The sequence below is a fragment of the Nilaparvata lugens genome, chromosome 1, assembly GCF_014356525.2.
Source record: "Nilaparvata lugens isolate BPH chromosome 1, ASM1435652v1, whole genome shotgun sequence".
NCBI lineage: Eukaryota > Metazoa > Arthropoda > Insecta > Hemiptera > Delphacidae > Nilaparvata > Nilaparvata lugens.
In genome coordinates, this window is record NC_052504.1 from 55,024,223 (window position 1) to 55,050,767 (window position 26,545).

The 26,545-nt window shown below is 39.2% G+C and overlaps 1 protein-coding gene across 12 annotated transcripts in view; it reads right to left on the reverse strand.

Moving 5' to 3' along the window:
• The window catches only part of LOC111053445 (cytochrome b reductase 1), a 73,968-nt gene that overhangs the window by 2,755 nt on the left and 44,668 nt on the right, over nt 1–26,545 (reverse strand). For 9 of the 12 annotated variants that reach the window (XM_039437086.1, XM_039437049.1, XM_039437059.1 and 6 more), the window contains 3 exons: nt 17,320–17,529; nt 12,573–12,775; nt 1,859–2,019 (listed from right to left, as the gene is read on the reverse strand). In XM_039437086.1, coding sequence (XP_039293020.1) covers nt 1,859–2,019; nt 12,573–12,775; nt 17,320–17,515 — 560 coding nt within the window. In that variant the 5' untranslated portion in view covers nt 17,516–17,529. Of the gene's footprint in view, nt 1–1,858; nt 2,020–12,572; nt 12,776–15,439; nt 15,673–17,319; nt 17,530–19,343; nt 19,438–25,678; nt 25,956–26,545 lie in introns of those variants that run through there. The other 3 variants (XM_039437092.1, XM_039437095.1, XM_039437083.1) reach the window with 3 other exon arrangements.

Genomic DNA, 26,545 nt, shown 5'->3' on the forward strand with positions numbered 1-26,545 from the left:
AACGATTAGATTTACTCAAGATCAATTATTTGTTTTATTTAAATTAAAGTACCTATATAAACATTTTGAAAGTTAATGAAATGAAAAAATATCTTTATTAGGCGGTTAATCATTATTTTACAGTTCTAAGTGAATAGTGAGTGCTATATTTTGTGAAGCAATTTGGTTTGTAAAAAATCTAAATCTAAACTTATCTGTTTTCAAATGTTTGAACTGAAAATTGAAATTCAAAAGTGTGTGAAACATAACCTACTTTTTGGATTACCGTATTTATAGTATATACATAGAAAATCGGGGCAGAAACAGTTTTGGGCTGTGCCTGTTGGTCCTACCCCAATCAATTGAAAGAATTGTGTTCTGTGTATCAATAAATGAATATATAAATATAAACTATGCTTTTATGCTTCTATGCTTTTGTACTCTGGAGCGAAGCTCGGTGCCCCGATATTAAAGATTGAAGTAATTATTGTAAAAATTGATTTTTGAGAGTACCTGACGGAAGTTCCACCTCGCCTGAATATATCATTTAAGCTATCAATGGGCCTTATGACTGTCATACTTCAGCCGGGACCAACAGTCAAGCTTCATTTTGGAATAGTTAGTCATGTCGGTTGAATAAATTGTTCCCAAGATAAAAGCGTGGATGCAAAAAGCTGAAAAATGCAACTTTTAAACACCCTCATCCCTTTAGCACATAGGGTGGAGATGGGAACTTTTGATATGTTATCCTCCCATCTGGGCCTAGTCGCAACAAAGCTGCAAAGTTAAAAATTGATTCCATGCAAATTCCTTTGTCAACATCGGTCTATTGTTGCAAGACTGGAGATTTCACACTCAACATTATAGTCTGTCTAAAATAAGTTGAAACTTGGCTCTTCATCCGAAGAAATTATAAGGTTGCCAAACCGTGTAAAATTGCGACTCCCTTAAATTTTCAATTAAACGTCAGAATTGGATGTAGAATATCATCCCTGATATGCCAGCGTACGAGTTATAAAGGCGCAACGTTTGAGATGGTTGGGGCATGTCCAGAGAATGGAGCACTGCAGACTACCGCATAAGTTGTTAAAAAGTAAAATGATTGGTACGCGTAGAAGAGGAAGGCCCAGGAGGAGATGGCTGGAGGATGTGAGTGCCGATTTGCGTGTTTTGGGCATCAGAGGATGGGAGAATGTGGCGGAGAGGAGAGACGATTGGAGGCGAATTGTGCAGGAGGCCAAGGTCCACATCGGACTGTAGCGCCAATGAAAGTAAGTAAAGTAAGATATGCCAGTAGTGCTAAAAAAGTTGTAGGATTAAAAAGAAATTCAACTTTTTTGATGAAATTGGAAACATTGCGAAAATTTGTTTTCTTTTAAATACCACTTCTCTCAGAATAATCATGGAGCGTCGTAATGTGTAAGAATTTTATATAAAATTAACAGGGAGGACGTATTCTTTCTATTGGTATCTGGATCATTTTCATCCGACCTATAGTTATTTTTCAATTAAAAATTATGTTTGTCAATGTCGAGACATTTCGAACAGACATCAAATTTTCGACAAGCTAGAATATTTTTTGTTTGAAAAGATAAGTGGATGGTGAAAGAGTGAAAGTTTCTTAGAAATAATTGAAATGATTTTTCCAATTGTCAAAAGTAGTCTTTGAACCAGCCCCACCCTCTAAGCACAGCGGGTGTACCTCCTTGCTACCATAAACAGAACTGCGAGGTCAAAATATTGTCTTCCTAACTTTCCCCTCTAAAACATTTCCTTGACTGGACTATTGGTAAATATGAATATTTGAGAACGGTACAATAATGTAGAATAGTGGTATTTACCAGGATAGTAGTATATACCATCATGTGGTATTACTTACTTGTCCAACACAAAGAAGACTTTCTCAGTGACTCCCATGAGGCTGGTGGCTATGGCCAGCACGAAAGCGGTGATTCCGAAGTAGATGTGGTAGGGCATCATGGCCGCACGCACAGGCGCCGAAAGCCCGGGGAATAGGAAAGCCACCAATCCCAAAGCGTACTGCAATCAAATCCACTATTATTATACTGCTATATGGATTATTATACAAGTAGAATTTTCACAGTAATGTACCACACCAACCCTGTTCATGACAGTCGGAAATCGAACTCAACAATTCTAAGTATTTGTTATGATTATATTTATTTGTATTTGTATGGTTTATTATACTAGTAAAATTTTCACAGTAATGTATCACTCTAACCCTGTTCATGACAGTCGGAAATAGAACTCAACAATTCCATGTATTTGTAACAATAGCATAAGTTACACAAATGGAATTATTAATAATTATTAGCATTCTTGTTAATGTATACACAGAGATATACACAGTACAGTGACAAATTAAAAATATATACAAATATAGAGCATGTTTACAAACTATAACTACTGACACACGTAACATGATCCCAAAACAATGATACTATCATTCTACCAGCTCAATCAAGTGGTACCACAAATCTTTACCACAGCCAGGCAGGTTTAGCCGATATATCTACAATTTCAACTTTTAGTTTTACTAATTACAAAATCATGTTTTTCACATAATGTAGTTTGAATTTGTATTTTAGATAAAGAATCTTGTGAACCTACAATATTGTTGTAGCTGGCTATATTTTGAATTTGAACTGTAAGGGGCCAAATTTGAGCTGTTGGCCTCTAAGGGGCCAAATTCAGATCAATTTCATTTCACCAGAGGTGTGTGACGAACTGACCAATTAGCTGAACTGGCCCCAAGAGATGAACCCCACCACATAACAATATCAATCCACTCAATATCATATCCACTCCAATATCAATATCACTTTTTAATCAACTAAACAGGCATAATAAAGATTTCAAAGGTTTCAGGGAGAAACTGGAATATCATAATCTATTGTTACCAATAACAGGTAATGTCAAGCTTAACTAGAAGCATTCCATTGTTGGTAAAAAGACGTTGATCTTTCAGTTTATTGAGAAATAACACACATAGATTCGTTTTAGTGTCGGCTACTTGTGATATTCACTATTATAATCTTCCTAAAATGATATTACTAGCTGCACGGCATGGTTGGAGTTTACAATGTGAGCATGTACTCATTTTTACTTTCCTTGCCCTATTACCATAGGTAAGGAAAGTATTGCTTTCCAAAAACTTAAGGTACTCTCATTTCAAATTTTCTATACGTTTCAAGGTCCCCTGAGTCCAGAAACATGATTTTTGGGTGTTGGTCTGTGTGTATGTAGGTGAACACGATAGCTCCATTCCCAATAAACCGATTGACATGAAATTTTAAACTTGAGGTCCTTATACCATGACGATCTGACAATAAGAAATTCAATTCAAAATGGCGGATAATGACTAAAAAACCATGTTTTTCACGGTTTTCTCAAAAACGGCTTTAACGATTTTTTCAAATTTATACTCTGGATAGCTATTTATAAATTTATCCATCAACTTACATGAGTCTCATTTCTGGGAAAATTGCAGGAGCTACGTGATATTCTAGAGAAAAATGGATTTTGTTAAACTTCTATCACGATTTTCTCAAAAATGAGTTGACCGATTTTTTTCAAATTCATTCCATTTATAGTTATTTATCAGCTCTATCAACTTGCTTGAGTCTCCTTCCTGGGAAACTAATAGGGGGTCCACCCCATCCTTGAGAAATGGACTTTGTTACCTCCTTCTCGTGCATGAGGTAGGTAGGTAGAGCAGTTTATTCAGAAGAACACGGTCGAGATATTTTATCTGTAGAACAGCTGTTTTGACGAATTAAAAGAAAACATCAAATTTCACAATATTTATACAAAGGAAAATGTATTCTGAAAAAATTATTATTCAATAGTATGATCGTAGTTTTGAATATGTAGCCGCCAATTGTCATTATGTTATTCCCCTAAATTATTCTCGTTTAAGAATGAGGCTTGCAGTTCAATAAGCAAGGAAAGTTGAGTAAAGCGGGGTTTACACCAAAGTTATAACGGAAATTGACAAACACATATGTTCATCAAGTGTATAAGTTATGTACAATCTAATAGAATCGATAAGGATTAAGTTATCAACATTTTGTTAATAACTTTGGTGTAAACGCAACTTAAAGGTAGGCGCACACCTTTCCGATGCACACCCATACGATGCGGATAGGTATGCGAACTCCAATTGAAAACAATGCATTAAATCTAATCGTCCAATCCGTGCCGTCCGTCGACGATCTGTGTGCGCCTACCTTTAGTGTACCACACCAGATTTTTTATATTGTACTCAGTAATTAACTGAATCCCTCAGCACAATTTTGGCTTAAAAGGTCATAAACCATAACCTCTACCATCTAATAACATTTTTGAAATGTCACTTAGCATATTCTTCTTCCCATTTTATTTATTCATGATAAATCTATTCAATGTACTATCTTTATTTTGTTTGTGTGTTGAAGGAATGTTCAAATCTATGATAAAAAATAATACTCAGTATTGAATATTTTATGTTTGTATCATTTTGCAATGTGTTCATGTATGGAATTTCTTTGATGATTTCATTAGATTGGTTGGTTGAAAATTATTTATTGTCATTTTATTATAAGCAATAGTTTATCATATAAACAATGAACAACAACATTGTTTATTATTTTCCATTTTATTTTGTAAATTATTCTACATAACATCACAAACAAATCTATAGAAGTTGTCTTTTTGCAATGAATTTTCAAAACTATACTGTAATAGACACAAATGTACTGTATACTATAGAATACACTTTTCGAATCGATTTTGTCGCCAATCACAATAAACATTGTTGCAGAGAATAAGTTAGCTGATGGAACATTTCGCTACAACAGCGATTGTAGCCGTTACCATATAGAAAAGATAGCGTAAGATCTCCCATGGTATAGGGAGTTTATGTTCCAAATTTCACTGTTAACTCAAGCCGACATGTGTAGACCCTCCGGTCCGGAAACCTCACCTGAGCCCTTGTGTACCTGATTTACATCATACCACAAAAACGGCTCAGGGTCCGTAGCACCACTGCCAATCGTCAGGTGGGCATCATTGAGGAGTTTAGCCTGGACGCCAATGGAGAGACAAGGTGCCTCACCACAGACGCCCAGTTCCGGCGGTACGTGGGCCAGAAGGCCCGGACGTATCCTCTCCGCTACCTGAAGACTTGGAAAAAGCCCGCGCCACTGCCAAAATGACCCCGACAGAATCAGGGGCATTCAGACAGCAGGGCAGGGCGTTTCGGAAAGATGTTACCCGAAACTCCGCCTAGACTGTCGTCTGAGCACCGACAGCAACCCTACCCAAAATCTAAAACCCAACCTAAAACAAAAGTAACCCACCCACCAAAATAATCCCACCCAGCTCAGCCATCAACTTATCCCCAAAAACCCAACCCAACCCAAGATACCCCGGAGTCAATCACACACTCATACCACAGCACAGGCCCCGATCCCAGCCCAACTACCCAGGAACAGGCCATCTAGGCCTCCTAAGACCCATGCTGCCCAACCCACTCCACGCTGGTGCCTATGCTAAGATGATGACGACCACCCCCTACGGTGAGGGGCCTTCACCGCAGGAGAGTGGTATGGGCATTCAACAGTCCAGAACTCTGCCCTTTACAATTCTCAGGGAAGAGCTCCGGACCGGTTCCCCGCGACCAGGCACCAGAGACAGATTCACACAAGGCACGACGTACCATCAACACCATTCACAACAACCATACATACAAACATAACCCCAACCTACAGTACTCCTTCTCATTACCAACCGACTGAATTACTAGCAAATACTCCCCCCCACAACCAGTTCAACCCAACCAACCCATGGTACTTACACCCAACCTACAAACCCTACGCCTAAACAATGGTGACTCCTGAGGCTCATACACACTACACACACACATTCACACACACGCATTCGGGACTATGCCGCATACCCGCTCCTCAAATAAAACAACAAAATCATCTAACCGGTTATTCTTTAACCAAAATCAAAATAAAAATCAAAATCAAAATCAAAACCACTGAACATAAACATGAGCAACCTGAGCAAGTATGCGACATCAAACCTGGACAAAGTCCTCACGCATACGACCCAATCTCTCACAGAATCGTACAAACAACTTACACGCCTGCACACTACAAACCATACACTCAGACACAAAGCGACACCCAATCCTCTCATACTCTAACACGAATGCCGTCCGGACGACCTCATACCTTGCACACTCAAACATAACATGAGCACTGGACTCATCGACACCACATTCAGGGCAGAGTGGACTCTCCCGCCTCCCCCACCGGTACAAAATATCGGCGAAGTTCCCATGCCCGGTCAAATACTGCACGGAATAATGTGTCCAGTCATAAAACCGGACACGGACCCTCCGACGCACATCCGGGAAGAAGGCAAAGGTCTGCCGCCCAAACTGCCCATTCTCCCACTCATGTTGCCAACAGTCCAACGCCTCATGGTATGCTTCATACTTAGCAGCCCTACGATCCATACCGCCCATACGAAGGCCACATTCACGCACTCTCATTCTACACAAAACACTCAAGGGAAAAACACAAGCAATCACACACAACGAGGGGCCACTTGCAGTCCTATATGCCCTGGTCACACTCTTCAAACATTTCCTCTGCACACCATTCAGTCGACATAGAACTCGATCACTCAAACCATTCGCCCATACCTCGCAGCCGTACAGACACATCGACTCAATCACACCCCTATAAACAACACGAAGAGCATCTCCCCTGTAGCCCCAATCGCGCCTCGCAACCACTCCACAGCGCGAGAAGACCCGTAGACACCTCTCCTCCAATCTGGCAATGTTGCCCTCCATTCGCAGGTCCTCCCCAAGGGTGATTCCCAGATAAACACATTCACTCACATACCTAACAGGTACACCATTCATACAAACATTCCTCCTGCGAGACAAGCTACGCAGGCCTCTCATACTCATGCACAAAGACTTTTCCAGTGCGAACTCCAACTTAACACTGATGCTCCATTCAAACAGACGGTCCAACACAGCAGTCGCTCGCTCCTCCACCTCAGCCCGCCGATCACCGCCCACCAGCAGCACCAGGTCGTCAGCATAGGCAACACATTCAACATTCACACCCAGATCCATACAAAGCCATTCATCCAACAGAAGGTTCCAGAAGAGGGGGCCCAGAACAGATCCCTGGGGACACCCACGCTCCATCACACGCTCCACAAACACCGAGCCACAACCCATACGCACAATTCTACCAGTGAGGTACGCTCGGACCAACCTAACGACATCCAAGGGACACCGGAACCGCCTCAGCTGCCGCATTATGGCTGGCCACCAAGCCGAGTCAAATGCCCCCCGGATGTCAAGGAACACAGCCAACACAAACCTATACCCACACCCACCGACCCACTCAATCACATGCCTGACAGCATCAACAGTACTCTTCCCACCAACAAAGCCATACTGCTTCCTGCTCATGCCTCCAGCGGCCCCGATAGCACTTCGCAGGCTCGTCTCAATGAGGCGCTCCAATAGCTTGCCCCACACACTCAGCAAGGTGATAGGTCGGAATGACTTCACCAGGGACAAGTCCCTATCACCCGCTTTGGGTATAAGAACCACCTCACCGATCCTCCAGGCCGCTGGATACACTCCCTGGTTCAGGCATCGATTGAACAGATCCAAACACACATCTTTCACTCTCCCCCAAGCACGCCAGACAAGGTCAGGTGAGACTTCATCCAGTCCCGGAGCCGTTCCACGCTTCATCTTTGAAACAGCAACGGCCAGGGCCTCAGGACTCCACTCACCCACACAAGGCCCACAACCATCCTCAGACACAAAACCAGCACGAACAACAGGCTGTGCTCCCGCATCAACCCGAGCATCATCACCAGGCAGAAGCTCACACAGAAACGCATTCAAAGTCTCATTCACACCAGCTGTTACCCTCCCTTCCCTACGGACAGTGACAAGCACGCGATTCCTTACACCACCACGAATAACACTTTTATACACGATTCCCCAAGGATTTCGGGCACCCTCTCTGGAGACCCACTGCCTCCATGCATTCCACTTGCACACCGACACAGTATACACGTACATACGACGAAGATCCCTCCAAGCCACCTGCAGTCGAAGTCGCCGCTCCCCCCTTGCACGCTGAAACCGCCTTCTAGCACGCTTCACAGACTTACGAAGATCAGCCAACTGGCGTCCCCACCACGGCACCCGCTTGCCACCATGGCGAACTGGAATAGAGGCCCTGGCAGCACCAAGGACCGCAGCAGTTAGACTGTCAGCCAATCTGTCTACCCCACCACCATCAATTCCATTCATCCGACCAACCAACTCGCGATCAAATGTCAGCCAGTTCGCACCGGAAAGCACAAACCTCACCCGCTCTGGATCTGCCCATCGGTCATCCTCCAGCCCAACAGACATATGGATTGAACGATGATCGATGCACAGATCCCCCAGTCGCCAAGACACATTCATCACCAGACATGCATCATTACAAAAAGAAACATCCACATTCGATCTACCATTCACAGTTTCAAACGTACAGCGCTCATCCCATTCATTCAACACAGACATGAACTGCAGTGCTACCCAGTCCTCAATTCGCTGACTCCTTGCACAACCGCGACCTGTACCATACCACAACTCCGAACTGCAGTTCACATCACACCCAATCAGCAGAGGAACCCTTTCATACTCAACACTCACTCTCTCAACCATACCCCACTCATCATCATGCACACGACCAGGACGCAAATAAACACTACATACAACTACACGACAACCACCACCTGTCACCAAATCCACAGACACACAATAAGGAGAAGAGAACTCACTCAGTAGGACTGCACCCAAACAATCATTCAATACAACCACACACACCCAGACATCTATGCCTCGATTCTGGCGGGGCAAACCCACACAGAATACGCGACCCATGCCCTCTACAGGAACAGCACCCCTAGAGGAGTACGGCTCCTGCAGAAGGAGAACATCCACACCACATGCAACACAATCAGACAACAACTCAATCATACCCGCTCGGCTACGCCCAGTATTGGCTTGAACGATCCTAAACATAACGGGTCGATCTCGCCAAGGACTGTAACGCCGCCTTATACGAGGGGCAGTTGGGGGACAACACAGAGTGGTCCGCCAACCGACCCGCGCGCGAACAATTCACACACACTGGAGCACGGGCCGTGCAATCGGCCTCGCAATGCCCCCCCTTTCCGCACTTACGGCAGACTGGGGACGCCAGCCTGCACACCCTCGCCACGTGACCATAGGACAGGCAGCGAAGGCAGCGCAGGGGAGCCAGCCAGTCGATCACACGACACGAGCGCCAGTCCACATAAACCCGTCCAGCACATATCAAATGCTCACGCACACCGGGGTCACACTCTATCACGTAATTACATACATCATCCGAGCCACCAGCGAATTTCCGGACGACCTTGACACCCCGTCGGGATACCTCCCTCTCCTCCTCCTCAAAATTCTGACGAATCAGACAACTCAGAAATTCTTCCTCGCTGAGCTCAGCGGGCACGTCAAAAAGCTTCACCTTCGGGCGGAGGCCCTTAGGCTCAGCCACAGACAGGCCCGCTTCACGCAAGCGAGGATCTGCCTTCATTCTATTAACCTGCTCGTCCGAACCCAACACCACTGCCATGCCCCTCCTTCCAGTAACACGCCTTGCTGCCACCACCTGGAATCCATCGTCTGCAGGCTTCAGAATTTCCCTCATTTTTTCCCTTGTCTTGTCGGCCGTCCATTCCTCCTCTTTAGCCCCCTCAGGAGTCACCATTAGGGTCCTACTAGGTCCCCCCACCCTAACACCCCTCACCTTCAGCACACCCTCGGTGGCCCCAGCATAGCTCTTGGCTTTACTCACATTCGAACCACTCACACTCATACCTTCTTCCACACTCTTTTTTACACACTCACTCACACTGGCTTTCACACTTTCAACACAGTTTTCACACTTCTTTACACAAACAGCCACAGACTTGGCTAATGAATCCCCGCACTCCTTCGCCACAGCCTCTCTCGTTGCCGCGACACTTTTCTCCATCTCCTGAGCCATGGACCTTCTGAACTCCTTGACGGAATCCTCAACAACGCTCTGAAGCTGAGCTCGCACCGCCTCCACCACCTGCTGACCCGATGGGTCGGACCCAGCAGCCTCGCTCTTCCCCCTGTAGTAGGACACCGAGTTACTCAGGATATCCACACAGTCAGCCATCAAGTCCATGACACTTGTAACCACGCCCACCAAATTAACAGTCAACTTTTTATATTTCGCTCTCTCCTGATCCAGGACCAGCCTTAACTCCTTTCTGAGGTCATGAGCCAAACACCTCAGCTCAGGTATCCTCGCTCCGAAGCTCACACCAGCACTATCCAGGTCCCATAGATCTTTGAGAACCGCAGCCCCAGCGGACACGGTCAGCGCAAGCGCCTCCACCGTGCCAGCCGACGATTCCTCCGAAGTATGAGACATATCCTAGGCCATACTGAACCACAAACCACAGAGACAGCAAAAAAAAAAAAAAAAAAAAAAAAAAAAAAAAAAAAAAAAAAAAAAAAAAAAAAAGGGGGGGGCGGAGGGGTAAATGGGTGGAGGGGGAGGAAGCACCACTGAAAAGCGGAGCTTATGACTAAAGGGAACCCTCACCTTACAGAGGGGGCAAGAGAGTTATTGAAGGGGAAAGAAAATCACTATTTTCGAAGGATGATGGGGTGGAGGGGGGGGGAGGTATGAGGATAAGGTTCAGGTGATGGAAGGTGCTAGTCACCATACACCTCAGGTCAAAATCTGGAGAGGATCGAATGAGGGGGAGGGAAGTTATGGGGGGACAAAGTATACGCTTTAAGAGCGAATATCAGGAAAACTAAGGGTGAGGGGGGGGGTGAAATTTTGGCTATGATCCTCCCTTAAGGGGAGTGATCCAATAGCACAATAAAAATTTGGGGGGGGGGGTCGGGGGGTAAGGGGTATGACCCCCAAACAGGTGTCAAAACACCCCTAGGGCTAAAGATAAGGAAGATACCTCTTATGGAGGTATCACAAATTTTCTAAGTGCTGCCCTGTATCACACTAGTTGATCTGTAACAAGATACAAAGTCCCAGCGTATCGGTGAGCAGCTCTACCAACACTGCGTATCAATGCAACAGTATCAATAACTCCGTATCAACAAGCCAGCTGCGTATCAAGAGCACTACTCCCAGCAACTCCTGACAACAACAACAACCTGCAAGCAACCACAAGCTGAACTCTAGAAGAGAGCTCCCCTCACACTTCAGCCAAGAGGAAGCCACAGACCAATCACAGGCTAGCACCACCCACAAAATTCAGGAGAAGTGGAAAACACACGCACTCTCACACACAGGCACTCACCCTACCACACACAACACTCAACTCACAAAATACAACCAAAAATTTAAATCTCAAATAACTTCACACTCACACAAGCTACAGAGCCGGGAGAGACGTCAGTGTCTCCGTCTCAAAAAGACGAAACCACTGGAATGTCAACCGAATCTGTAGCACCACAGACACAAAAGTTATAAAATTCACAAAAACAAGCCAAAAACTATGCTTCTAGCTAGTACACAAACTTAAAAAATTAATAACACAGGAACCCTTTAATATTAAGAGTTGAAACTCACCACCAACCTAGAGCAACACTAGGTGCACCACTGTGCCAAATTTCAACACTGTACTACACCTTTTTCCCAATCAAAAGTTGATTTTACCAGGAGCTAAAAATCGACACAGCTACTGCTCTCAATGCTCAGACACCATCATCAAGCCGACAGTCCTAGTAGTTCTTTTTCGTGAAGCTATGTGACACTGGTAGTCTTTCATATTGTGCCGTTCTTAAGCTGCGTACACATATCCGCGCTTCCAACCCGCACCGAGCACGCTCCGCCCTCGTTCCTCCATCGAACCACAGTCGCTCCGCCCACGCACCCATCATGAACGTTACGGAAGATGTTAGATCTTCTCGCGTTCCCCGGTCGAACCACTGTTGCTCCCTGGTCGATCATCAATCGCTCTGCTGGAGTGACGTTTGGTTGCGGAGCAGAGCGAAAGTCTGTACGCACCTTTACACTCTCAACCGGCCAAAACAGTAATAATAGACAGCAGTCGACAGTAATCGGCTTGAGTTAGCAAAAAATTGGCTTCAAATTTGGAACATAAATGACCTATAACCTACCATGGGATATCTTCTTATGCTATTTTTCTCTATGCCATTACCTACTTGTTTGATTTCATTATCTTCAATATTCTTAATAATCATGTCTTGCTATTATTATTGTTAATCTCAATAATTTGAATAATGTAATGTCAATTGATAATCTTAATAATAATAGACATAATTTTACAATATTGTAATAACATAATATTTTAATACTAATGGAGCTTGTTAAGTACTGATTTTGCTTTAATTATCAACTTTTGAAACTATTGATAACAGTAAACTTTCATATGTATTTTTCTTTGTGTGTATGTGTGAATTGAATTGAGCTTACCTGAAAGAAGAATATGAGCATGGTGAGAATGCCTAGCCAACTGTGCAGTGAGTAGAAGTTGGGAATGTTGAGTTGGTTGTGGAATGAGATGACAGCGATCTGCGCGATGAGGATCATGACCACGATGACCGAGTGTGTGCCCGCGTGCACCAGCTTCAGCTGCTTCTTACGCATGCTGCGCAGCCCACGATAGATCATTATCGCTGCAACAAATCATTACAATTTTATTTCTCACAAAAGAACATACTATGCAAAAATAGACCAACAATCATGTTGTATACAATATCTTGTGATCTTTCAAAATTTAATTCAGTGAGTGATTCGTACGGTTGTCATTCGTAAGTGCGACATCTCAATAGAGCGAATATTTCAACTTTTCTTTATTTGTGTTTATAATATAAAATCATCAACACATTTCAAATAATATAAATATATTACAATTAAAAAGCCAAAACATAAGCTCCCTAATCCCAACCGTTCTTTTTACCTTTGAAACCTAATTGAACAGAAACTTTTAGGTTTATGTTCATACACTAGACAAATTGAAATGTCGCAGCAGTTCTGAGGCACTCCCATTATTTGTACTTGTAATAATTGACAAATGCTTGTATTTCAAAATTGAATTAAATCACTTTTATTTTGACATCATTCAATAATTACACTTTACAACTTTACATTATGTATACTTTTGCCGATTATAAACCTTAATAAAATCTTAGTTAGATAAGTTCAACAACAAAATACATACTGTGTTGAATATTCATAATTTTTCACTATTGAATTTAAAAAATACATTTGTTAACAATCATACAAAATGTTAATTCCTCATATTATCAATTTCCTCAGGGCTTCATTATTTTTCATCAATAAATCGAAATATTGTCGATTTCGGTATGAGCCATTAAGGGCCGTCTGCACAGTAAAAGCTGTGTAAATTTGGAAAAGAAGATTGAGAGAAGCATATGAATTTCCATAACTACAATATGGAAAGGAAGTCCTTTTAGCAATTTGCACTGAATTGAATCAGCTCGTGGTTTTAACTCAAAATGAACAACATTATAAGAAACTAGACATGATATGGATTCAATCCTGTTTAAAATTACATTTCGTTTAAACTGGCGCTGTGCAAACAGCACTTGGTTTATATCAGCTGGTAACTGAGGTGAATAATCATTACCAAATAAAGTTCTATCCTTTTCCAACTCCGCACCGTTGCCAAGTCACCAGAAACGTTTGAACTGTAGGTAGAAATATAGGAATATTTCTTTCTTTCTTTATTGAAATTAATCTCACATATATGACATGTATGAAAATGGAGAAATCAACATAAATTACACCATAAATATATATAATATATCAAATAAGTAGTAAGATTCATTTAGACCTCTATACTTTTTAAAGCTGGCCACTGACGAGCGTTCCAACAAGCCAAATGGCACGGTAGCGTGCCATTGGAACGACGTGAATGGTGAATCGCGCTCGTATTTTGGTGGAGCGACGAGGCTCGATGGAATTCCAACCGGTTGAAAATCCATCGCGCCACGCCAAACCTACGTCACTCCAACTCCTCGTGAATGGGGAATCTCGATGGCATGCTGGAACGACGGAACGACCGTGAATGTGGAAACCTGTGGGTTGTCCCGTCTCAGTGCGTGTCAGTCCGTTGACTTGGAAGGATAGATTGCTGTTTTGATCTTGTGTTGTTGTGTTGTCATGAGTTCGAACCGGGATTTTGTAATCTCTGTGATCGAGATGTACAGGGATCATACCTGTTTGTGGAAAATAACAGACCCTGGTTACCATGACAAGGTAAAAAGGAACGCTGCTCTGGAGATGATCCTTGAATTTTTTAAAACTGTTGATCCCACAGTTACAAAAGATGTAGTTACTAAGAAGCTCAACTCGATGAGAGGCTCATTTCGGAAGGAAATGAATAAGGTTAGTTGTTATTATCAGGTTTCAGGAATAATTACTCCCAATCTCTGCGGTGATATCGCTGTGATGAACTTCAGCTCTTCATAGTTCATCCCGGTGGCCAAGAAACGTAGAGTTGCAGCCAACCTCTCATGGGGAGTAATGCACTGTCTCATGACTGTATCTTTCTTTGTAATCATCGGTGTTACCAAACGAAGTAAATGGTTGTAGGTATCTTCATCCATACGCAAATAATTCTTCCAGTCCGAAGGTTCGACACTAAGATCTTGAAATAAATTCAGATGCGTGTGATTCCGCCTATTCGAAAATAAACGTTTCACCCATTTCCGTTTGGGTTTTTTTCTTTTTACGTACAAACACACAGCTGTTGAAATCAGGAGAAGTTCCTCGTCCATACTTGATCACAAACCATCAACTACTGGAGTGATGGAATGGAGTGCACGTGAATTGACCCACAAAATATTTACGGATTTGGATCGTTCCAGCTGGAGTGACATCGCGCCGCGCCACGCCGTTTGGAACGCTCGTCAGTGGCCAGCTTAAGATTTTGTGCCTACCCCATGAAGCTAATTTTATTTTATATTGGGGTGTTGTTGTAATACATTATTCCATAACATTTACAAAAAATTCTTGAAAATACTACAATAATTCCTTCTTCTTTTTGTATTTTTTTTAGAAAATGGTTACAGTACTATATTTGATCTCAATCTTGGAAATTTACTATTAAATCATAAAAATATGATTTCTCGATGAATATAATATTTGAGATAGAAATGATCATAATTAAGAAGAATAAACAATATTATTAAGAGATCATATACACCGGGATAACTTGAATCACAGCTATATGTTAGTCTAATAGAAGACGGTGGAAAAGGAAAAGCGACAACAACGCCTTCCTATAATTTTGATAGACTTTAGAAGGCACTGACAATTAGCGAAGAGAAAGACCATGCCGACGGTCATGAGGAGGGGATGCCAGTTGAAGCGAGAGGCTGGCTGCGCCCAGGCAAAGCCTCCCCTGTACTTGTCGCACCAGATCAGCACCAGCAGAACCAGCAGGGCCCCAGTCGCCTGCGTCACGGTGTAAATCACGTTGAACCCGGTCAGGTCCTCCTTGTTCTCCATCGCCGCTGGCTTATCTGCAACACATCAACACTGTCTAATGCCTGCTCACGTTTGTTTCACCAACAATTACTGAATTTATAGCATAGGAGCTCTTGAAAGATGTACACTCAAGTATATTTCAGTAACAATTAATAAATCGACATCAATTACACCATAAATATATATAATATATCAAATAAGTAGTAAGATTCATTTAGACCTCTATACTTTTTAAAGCTGGCCACTGACGAGCGTTCCAACAAGCCAAATGGCACGGTAGCGTGCCATTGGAACGACGTGAATGGTGAATCGCGCTCGTATTTTGGTGGAGCGACGAGGCTCGATGGAATTCCAACCGGTTGAAAATCCATCGCGCCACGCCAAACCTACGTCACTCCAACTCCTCGTGAATGGGGAATCTCGATGGCATGCTGGAACGACGGAACGACCGTGAATGTGGAAACCTGTGGGTTGTCCCGTCTCAGTGCGTGTCAGTCCGTTGACTTGGAAGGATAGATTGCTGTTTTGATCTTGTGTTGTTGTGTTGTCATGAGTTCGAACCGGGATTTTGTAATCTCTGTGATCGAGATGTACAGGGATCATACCTGTTTGTGGAAAATAACAGACCCTGGTTACCATGACAAGGTAAAAAGGAACGCTGCTCTGGAGATGATCCTTGAATTTTTTAAAACTGTTGATCCCACAGTTACAAAAGATGTAGTTACTAAGAAGCTCAACTCGATGAGAGGCTCATTTCGGAAGGAAATGAATAAGGTTAGTTGTTATTATCAGGTTTCAGGAATAATTACTCCCAATCTCTGCGGTGATATCGCTGTGATGAACTTCAGCTCTTCATAGTTCATCCCGGTGGCCAAGAAACGTAGAGTTGCAGCCAACCTCTCATGGGGAGTAATGCACTGTCTCATGACTGTATCTTTCTTTGTAATCATCGGTGTTACCAAACGAAGTAAATGGTTGTAGGTATCTTCATCCATACGCAAATAATTCTTCCAGTCCGAAGGTTCGACACTAAGATCTTGAAATAAATTCAGATGCGTGTGATTCCGCCTATTCGAAAATAAACGTTTCACCCATTTCCGTTTGGGTTTTTTTCTTTTTACGTACAAACACACAGCTGTTGAAATCAGGAGAAGTTCCTCGTCCATACTTGATCACAAACCATCAACTACTGGAGTGATGGAATGGAGTGCACGTGAATTGACCCACAAAATATTTACGGATTTGGATCGTTCCAGCTGGAGTGACATCGCGCCGCGCCACGCCGTTTGGAACGCTCGTCAGTGGCCAGCTTAAGATTTTGTGCCTACCCCATGAAGCTAATTTTATTTTATATTGGGGTGTTGTTGTAATACATTATTCCATAACATTTACAAAAAATTCTTGAAAATACTACAATAATTCCTTCTTCTTTTTGTATTTTTTTTTTAGAAAATGGTTACAGTACTATATTTGATCTCAATCTTGGAAATTTACTATTAAATCATAAAAATATGATTTCTCGATGAATATAATATTTGAGATAGAAATGATCATAATTAAGAAGAATAAACAATATTATTAAGAGATCATATACACCGGGATAACTTGAATCACAGCTATATGTTAGTCTAATAGAAGACGGTGGAAAAGGAAAAGCGACAACAACGCCTTCCTATAATTTTGATAGACTTTAGAAGGCACTGACAATTAGCGAAGAGAAAGACCATGCCGACGGTCATGAGGAGGGGATGCCAGTTGAAGCGAGAGGCTGGCTGCGCCCAGGCAAAGCCTCCCCTGTACTTGTCGCACCAGATCAGCACCAGCAGAACCAGCAGGGCCCCAGTCGCCTGCGTCACGGTGTAAATCACGTTGAACCCGGTCAGGTCCTCCTTGTTCTCCATCGCCGCTGGCTTATCTGCAACACATCAACACTGTCTAATGCCTGCTCACGTTTGTTTCACCAACAATTACTGAATTTATAGCATAGGAGCTCTTGAAAGATGTACACTCAAGTATATTTCAGTAACAATTAATAAATCGACATCAATTGAACTCTTGAACTATGTACATTTGTAAATTGTGTAATGCTAGTACTACTATGATTTAGATGGTATAATTATTTTGACAAGTTCCAGATCTCCCAGATTAGGTGGGCAGTGGATGCCTATTAATATATCTACCTATCTATTCCCGTGTCCATCTTATTAGAACTCTTAATATTGGATAAATACTTCAATATTGTATTAATTTCTCAATTTTAAATTTTTTGGATCAAACATACTCTTGTATAGGAAAGGCTCTTAAAATAGAACTAATTTAAATATATCAATGAAGTTTTCAGTGGTAAATGATTTGAAATATTCATAATTTTTTCAAGGATCATAAGCGTATTTAATGGATGAAAAATTCTACAATAAATGATCAAGAGTCCAAATATCTATCACTATTGTGTCTAAAATACAGTACATTTTCTCAAGTTGAATTATTAAAAAAAACACACATAGCCCTTGAAATAGTTTGCACAATAAAAAAAATATGTAATCTATATATATAAAAGCGAAATGGCACTCACTCACTGACTGACTGACTGACTGACTGACTCACTCACTCACTCACTCACTCGCATAACTGAAAATCTACCGGACCAAAAACGTTCAAATTTGGTAGGTATGTTCAGTTGGCCCTTTAGAGGCGCACTAAGAAAATCTTTTGGCAATATTTTAACTATAAGGGTTGTTTTTAAGGGTTTGAAGTTCGTCTTTTAGCATGTATATTCTTCTTCTCCCAATCTCTTGATTAAAATTGAAATTTCCATTATCATATGTTACTATAGAACTATAATCTAGATAGAGTACCTCTTCGAAACAGTTGTTAACTGGCAACTAAATTAATAATTTTGTCAGGTTGGCATTAAGTTGAGTTGACTTTGTTAGGTTTGCACCAAGTTGAAGATTTAAATGCATTTATCGCGGAAAAATTGACTGGGCACTGCTACTTCAATCCTGGGAATATTATATTACTAGCCGTCAGGCTCGCTTCGCTCGCCATATCCGTTTAGCCAGACACACATTAGCTGGACCCCCGACTGGATTGTCCTAAAATATGATAAAAATGCTCAAATGAAAAATGCAGGCGAGCGAAGCGAGCCTGCTGATCTCATTTTTGGACGATACAGTCGGGGGTCCAGGGGGCGGAGCCCCCTGGCTAGACGGATATGGTGAGCGAACCTAAATTTTCCTATCAATTTCATTTGAAATCAAATGAGTACATTGGTTAAAATTCCCCAAGTACACTAATTATTATCATTCTTGGTGAAATGTTTTCATTTGCAGACTTAAACAAATTTTGAGACTGATATCATTCTGTAAATTTTGTACAATGTACAATATTGTACTCGGAAAATCACCAGAATACAATACAGGTTATGTGATATTGGTAACTCAAATGCTCAACAGAATTTAATACGTCAATTGATAGAAGATAATACATGAATGCATAATATTATATAAAACGAACCAACACAAACACAATTACATCTAATATACTGGAAATGTTTGGTAACAAAATATTCTTTGGAATATTTGATAACATATGTTTCACCCATTCAACAGGTGAAACAGAATTTGCAACAATAAAGAGGATATTATAACAAATTTAGAATGTAGCTGTCAAATTCGAGTTGATTAATGATAATGCACCTATTTATTTTCAAAGATTTGTAAAATTTACCTGATATATTATGTACAATTGAAGAGGATTGAAGCAAACTTTTGAACCGCTTTTCAGCAAACAGCTGTTTGGAAATGGAAAATGAGAGACGTCAAGAGGTGGGAGAGTTTATTGATTTCCTCGCAGCTTCAACAGAGGACACAGATGGAGGGAGAAATGGCAAGGAATTTAATTTGCCGTAATAAACTTTTTCAATAAGAGATCATTATCGCTATAAGCCTAATACTTGTAATTTATAATGTGATAATAAGTGATCAAGTAATCATAATTAATTGGAAAATTGGCATGTTTAGTTATTTCTGTTTCTCTTGACTTTTTCGAACGTCAAGTAATGCTACAATGATTTAGGAGACAAAGATTCGAACTTGCATTGTAACTTGTAGTTTGGCAGTAAGATTTTGGTACTAATTGCTATATACTGGAATAAGAAGGAGGTACAGTCCAGTCAATAGACATAAAAAGGGGGTGTGCTTGCAATTTATATTGTAGTTCTGATTTTTTAATATATTATTTGGGCACATAAGAGAAGTACAGAACCAATTTCTTCATGCAAAGTTTCCTTGTGCTAGATACAGGGTGGCCCGGAAACTTCGTATTTTCGGCTCATTTTCCAGTTTTCAGCTATTTCTGCCAAATCTCGTGATCGGACAGAAAAATTTACTCTCGCCTTTTTTCTAGATTATGAAATTCTGAAAGAAATAAGATCATTCGGAACTCTCTATCTCCAATGAGTACTGAGTTATGATTTTTTCAAAAATGAGTGAAATTTGAAGAAAAAAATCAATTTTGATGAATTTTAGTTTTTGATCAACAACGTCTTCCGATTGTTACCATTTAGATGTATAATTCTAAATCACTCTGGGCGTATTTTTGTGCTCTACAATCTGAGATCAGGTAGAGCGCTCTATCTCATATAGATTTCCAGGTACACCTGACAACAATGCTCCTTGTATTGTGAAAAACACCTAATTTTCAGCTTCAACCATCATCACCAACTACATAGTCTTCACATTGATATTTCGCACAATGACATAAGTTCATAAAATTATGTTCTATGAGAATCACCCGTTAGATGCACTTCATTTCAGTATTTCCTAGTGGAGAGGAGCGCTTAAGGATCACCTCAAGCGCTTAAGGATCACGCTTAAGTGGACACCTCAAGGATCAAAATTTCAAACACTTATAACTTATGACACAATGCTCAGATTTCATCGTACTACACTTCATTCTTCTCGGCTCGTCAAGGCGGTCCGAAATCATGCATCATAAGTCAAATTCGGTCGAAGAATGGAAAATTTATTGTTGAGTGTACTAAAGCCCATTATTCCAATACACAAAAAATGGCAAATTTCTATATTCTTAAAAAAAGATTTTTTTTTGTTTCTAGAGAATACATTTTTACTGCTTCATGGATATGAATTTATTTTAGAGCATTTTATAGAGAATAATTGGATAGATGATAACACGAAAAGAGACTGATTGAAGGGATAGCAATAATAAAATCAAAGAAAATCACATCAACACTATTGTGAAGTTTTCTCTAGCTAGAGGTTGATTTAAAAAATCAACTACTTTTCGAGGTTTGGCCTACTAGAGTATTATATTGTTTTTATCAATTTTATTCTATTGAGTATTGACAGAATAGATAGTACTTGTATACGAACCATATTATTTCATTGAGCCAAGAAATAGTTTACTGCTGAAAAATTAATAGTAGCTTTTAGATATGATAAACCGTAACTAACAACTTATTCTAAATTGTTGTACATTTTTTAAAATCAAACCTCTAGTAGGCCTAACCCTTCTATGTACCATGTTTTATAAACATGTACTAAATGTTTTATATTGTTTTTATTAATTTGAATAAAGAATCCCATACAAGTGAAGTGATTTTGTGGAAAGGTTAATCAATAGAATAAGTATCATAGACTAATAGTTAACTATTTCATGCTTAAATAGTCTATACTCGTAGTATCTATTCTATCAATACTCAATAGAATAAGTATCACAGAATCTTCTGAAAGATTACGATTTTTTCATAGAGGAAAATAATAAGGAATTTGCATCGAGTCAGGTAGTGCTAGTTATAATATGAGCTATTATACAGTATTGTTATGTACATGGACAGCTTAGAATTAAAATAATCGCTAGCTAACATTGCAAAAGGATATTACAAAACGAAGTCTACTTTTGCTTTCAGTTAAAAATAAAAAGCGATAACAAGGTGTAACTACCCTGATATACGTCTCAAATGTCAGGTATTCATGAACTGTTTAGAAGAGTTTAACACATTTCATACAAATGTGAATGGAATCACTCCAGAGAGTGCTCGATTTAAAAAAATAAAAATTACATATCAATGATGCCATTATTTTTGAAATAAGATTAAATAAAAAATATGGAAACTTGGAGAATATAAAATTATATAAATGTTTGAAAAAAGAATCTTGTGAAGTATTATATTGGTTTCTCTTTCAGGGCATCAGGACAATAAATAACTAGATTTTGACCTCTCATTGCATCAATTCAAAATAACGTATTGACAGAAGCTTTCCTTTTTTACTTTCCTTGCCCTACTACCATAGGTGAGGAAAGTATTGCTTTCCAAAAAAAATTAAGGTACCCTAATTTCAAGTTTTCTATACGTTTCAAGGTCCCCTGAGTCCAAAAACATGATTTTTGGGTGTTGGTCTGTGTGTGTGTATGTGTGTATTTATGTATTTGTGTATGTCTGTGAACACGATTACTCCATTCCTAATTAACCGATTGACTTGAAATTTAAAACCTAAGGTCCTTATACCATGAGGATCCGACAATAGGAAATTCAATAAAATTCAATTCAAGATGGCGGAAAAAATGGCGGATGATTACTAAAAAATCATGTTTTTCTCGAAAACGGCTCTAACGATTTTTTTGAAATTCATACCCTGTATAGTTATTTATCAGCTATATCAACTGGCATGAGTCTCCTTCCTGGGAAACTAATGGGGGGTCCACCCCATCTTTGAGAAATGGACTTTGTAGCCTCCCTCTCGTGCTTGAGGTAGGTAGGTAGAGCAGTTTATAAAAATAACACATAGTCAAGATATTTCATCTGTAGAACAGCTGTTTTGACGACTTTTAAAAAATCATCTAATTTATTTCACAATTAACACAAAGGAAAAAGTACTCTGAAAACAATTATAATATACACATAAACAGTAGTCTGATCGTAGTTTCAAATATGTTGCCGCCAATCGTCATTATGTTATTCCCCTAAATTATTCTCGTTTAAGAATGAGGCTTACAGTTCAATGAGCAAGGAAAGTTGTGTGAGTGTACCACACCAGATTTTTCAATGTTTTCATAGTTTCGTCAATTGGATTCATAGATTCATATTGACAAGGATGGTTAAACATTTATATCTAACACGTTTCCTATTACTTTATTCAGTGTACAATGGTTGGTTCTTGTTTGATAGCTTCTAATAATTATTATGATCCTATAAGGAACTGTCATCATTTTTATTTGTGGGTCGTGCAAACACAAAACACAATATTAATATATAAAAAATTTCAGAAAATAGCTCAAACTAATGAAACAAACACAGCGATAAAGAGGTAGAAACTAATGTAGAAATGTCGAGAACATATTGTTTGAAAGGAATTGATATGAGGCATTTTAGTTCGATACTTTAGGTGAGTATCCTTCTAACCACAGAAATGTGGTTACTTATGTGGATGGTTTAGCACAGAACTCTGATAGCATGACTACTTGACTTGGTGGTTTGATAGTATTGGAAGTATATAGTTTGGAAGAATAATTTCCACACAGAATCAACAAATAATAAAAAACTCGTTTTAGAGAATCCAATACTTTAAAAACTGAAATAATTTAGATAGCTTTCAATCTTATCCTAAATTGTATGACGACTTGATGTAATCTAGACCCTAGAAAAAATTATTGTGAACAATTTTTTCACCTTTCAACAAAATATATAAATTATATGAAAACTAGAAATGATTTATTTTGCTCAACACAAATTTTCCAATTTATTTCTTAATATCGGGGGACCGAGCTTCGCTGTGGAGTGTAAAAGCATAGAACATATATGTAAAGAAAGATTGAATTTATGGTTTAAATTTTTTTATTAATTGTCTCAGTCGTACAATTATTTTTACAGTTATATGAGGAGGCACAACAGGCTTATGCTCAAAACTGTCCCTTTTTAAATTTATACTACAGTCCAAATCAAAATCTAGGTTAAGCTACTATCACTCACCAAAATAACAATTTATTCACACTTCAAAAACAAACACATCATCAATTACATACAAATAGATAATACTATGAATTCGATTTAGAATTCTATTATATTAAGCGAGCAATTTCTGTATATGGTCATCTGGTTATGCATGTCCAACGGATCTCGAAAACGGCTCCAACAATTTTCACGAAATTTTTTTTAAAGATGAGAAATTTTAATCGACTTGGTCAAAATAATCTGATTTGTTGACATAACATAGTATATCATTCTAAATTAGAGTATATCATAATTTTCAAAGTTATTAATTATTTTACAGTTTTAAGTGATTATTGAGTGTTATTTTGTTATTCAATTTGGTTTGTAAAAAATCTAAATTAGAACCTTTCTGTTTTGAAATGTGTGGACTGAAAATTGGACCTGAATTCAAGTGTATGGAACATAACCTACTTTTTGGACTATTTATAGTGTATAAAACAAAATTCGGGGATGAAACATTTTTGGGCTGTGCCTGTTAGTCCTTCCCCAATCATTTTAAAGAATTGTGTTCTGTTTATCAATAAATAAATAACGAGCAAAGCTCGGTGCCCCGATATTGATATACTATGTTTGCTACAATATTGTTGTTGATATACTATGTACTATTTTACACTAACAGCATCTAGTTACTATTTTTCACTTTCTGAAGTAAACATGTTTTCTAAATAAAGAGAAGTAAACAAAAATAAGTTTTTCTTGCTGGATTATTCTTCTGGTGAGATCAGCTGGGGAATAACCCACACATGCACTCGCTCACTCACTTCCATTACGGTATCGACAGAAGACAAAATTTCCAGCTGTTTCCCCAAGGACGCATTTATCCTTTTGATGTCCTTCTGCGAGTTATCGCAGGGTTGAGACCTAGTGCAATCGAATTTTTATATCATAAACCTACTTTGTTCCAAATTTCGTGAGAGTCGTCGTAAGAGCCGTTTTCGAGATCCGGTCACATACACATATATAAACATAGAAGCATCTAAACATATAAACAAAAATTGCTCGTTTAATAGTATAGGATTCATAAAGAGAGATGATATCTCTGATATTCTTTACATGTTGTTTCTTAAATTAAAGATAATAAATAAGAAAGCAATTTTATGATAGGTACTTACAATGTTGTTTCATCATATTTTCTTTGGACTTTGATATCAAATAACAATATTAGATTAACTCTCAAATAATCTATTTATGATACTGACATTTAATGAACATTAAAAAATTTGATTCAAACTGTAAACTGATTTAAATTGTAAATGAGACCACTATATCCAATCATATATTGGCAGATTTGATCAATAGTTGTTTCTGTCACCTCTATGGATTCGGAACACTGTAATTACTAATTGGAGATGAAGAAGACTATTGAATATTGAATGGAGTCAATCAGGAATGTATCAACATAAAACAAACAGAAGTATTCTGGATCCATATGTGATTGTATCAAGTTATAATATATCTATAATGTAACTATATAACTAAGCATATATTATGTTATGATGATAGAATACATAAGGAAACTGTACCCACGTTCTATCAAACATACTACACTATCTATATCCCAAATTGATAGAATCATCAATAGTGTTGGAGAATCCATTGTAAATATAGGCTAATATAAAAAAATTCAGTGTATTTGAAAAATAGATCTAAGGTGTAGCTGAACCTCAACATTCAATATCTATAAACAACAAAATAGCCATTCATTGTACTCAATTATACCGTATAACTATCAAAGAAGGCCTACAGCTACATTCTAAACATATATTTATAATTTTATACTGTAAACATTTAGATTCAATATTCATTTAAGAATGAATTGTAACATACCTAGAAACTGTTATCAGTTACAAGACATACAAAGATTTTTTGTGTAGTTGAGAAGTTGATATTGTGGTAATTATTCATATTGAATGAAAAAAGACTATTTCTTAGTCTTTTTTCATTCAACATACAAAGATAATTCGTTCAAACAATGAACGTCAAAATGTGAAGGACACTAACATTACACTTACAATACTCGTATCTTGCTGAGAAATAGTGAATTACCAATTACCTTTAATATAAGGAGGAAATTTGAAGAGGGAGGTCACAGGTTAATTCCAAAGTGCTGACAAATATTCCCACTTTTGATAAATCTGGCTAAAACATCTATACAATGATCTAAATCGATACACGTGTACAACGATTCACTTCCTACAGTGAAAGGGCAATGGTCCGCGGAATCTGACTGACTGACTGACTGACTGACCCGGTTCTCAATAGAAAAGCCGACATCTAGTTCCTTTCTCTATCCTGCACCGATGCCCACATTTACAAACATGGTTTCACACAGAATGCAGGCGGCGATCGCCTTGGTTGAGTTTCAAGGACACAAAGTATTCCTATCTACACAGTTACATTATCACATAAGTGAAGTAGGTAGGTGTTCATAGACAGAATCAAAAAAGGATTGCTCCGTTGCAAGTTCTTGAAAAGTGACACAGACATTTCACTTGATACAGAACTGGTTGGGGAAAGTGCCAAGATCATACAATGATGCAAAATAATCGTTGATGAAAGTGGTTCAGTTAATATTCAAGTGGAGGTGTTTTAACACGACTCAGTTTTTGGCAGTGTGGGAATTTTATCGATCAATCAGTTCAGTTGAAATTGTAAATAGCTAAAAGCAAGCAATAGTTGAAATGTGTGATTATCATGACGCTTGCAATTGAACGACGATTAATTTTATAGAAATAGAAAACGAAAACGCCAAAAGTTCTGTTATTATGTCAATATGACAGCTATGGAAAAGTGAGAGGCTAGAAAACTAATCGATTTTCAATTTGAAGAATCAGTCATTTAAAGCTATTGCCATAAGAAACTGAAAAATTATTCAGAAGGAATCAAAATCCTGTAAATAAACATTTATGAAATCCTGCAA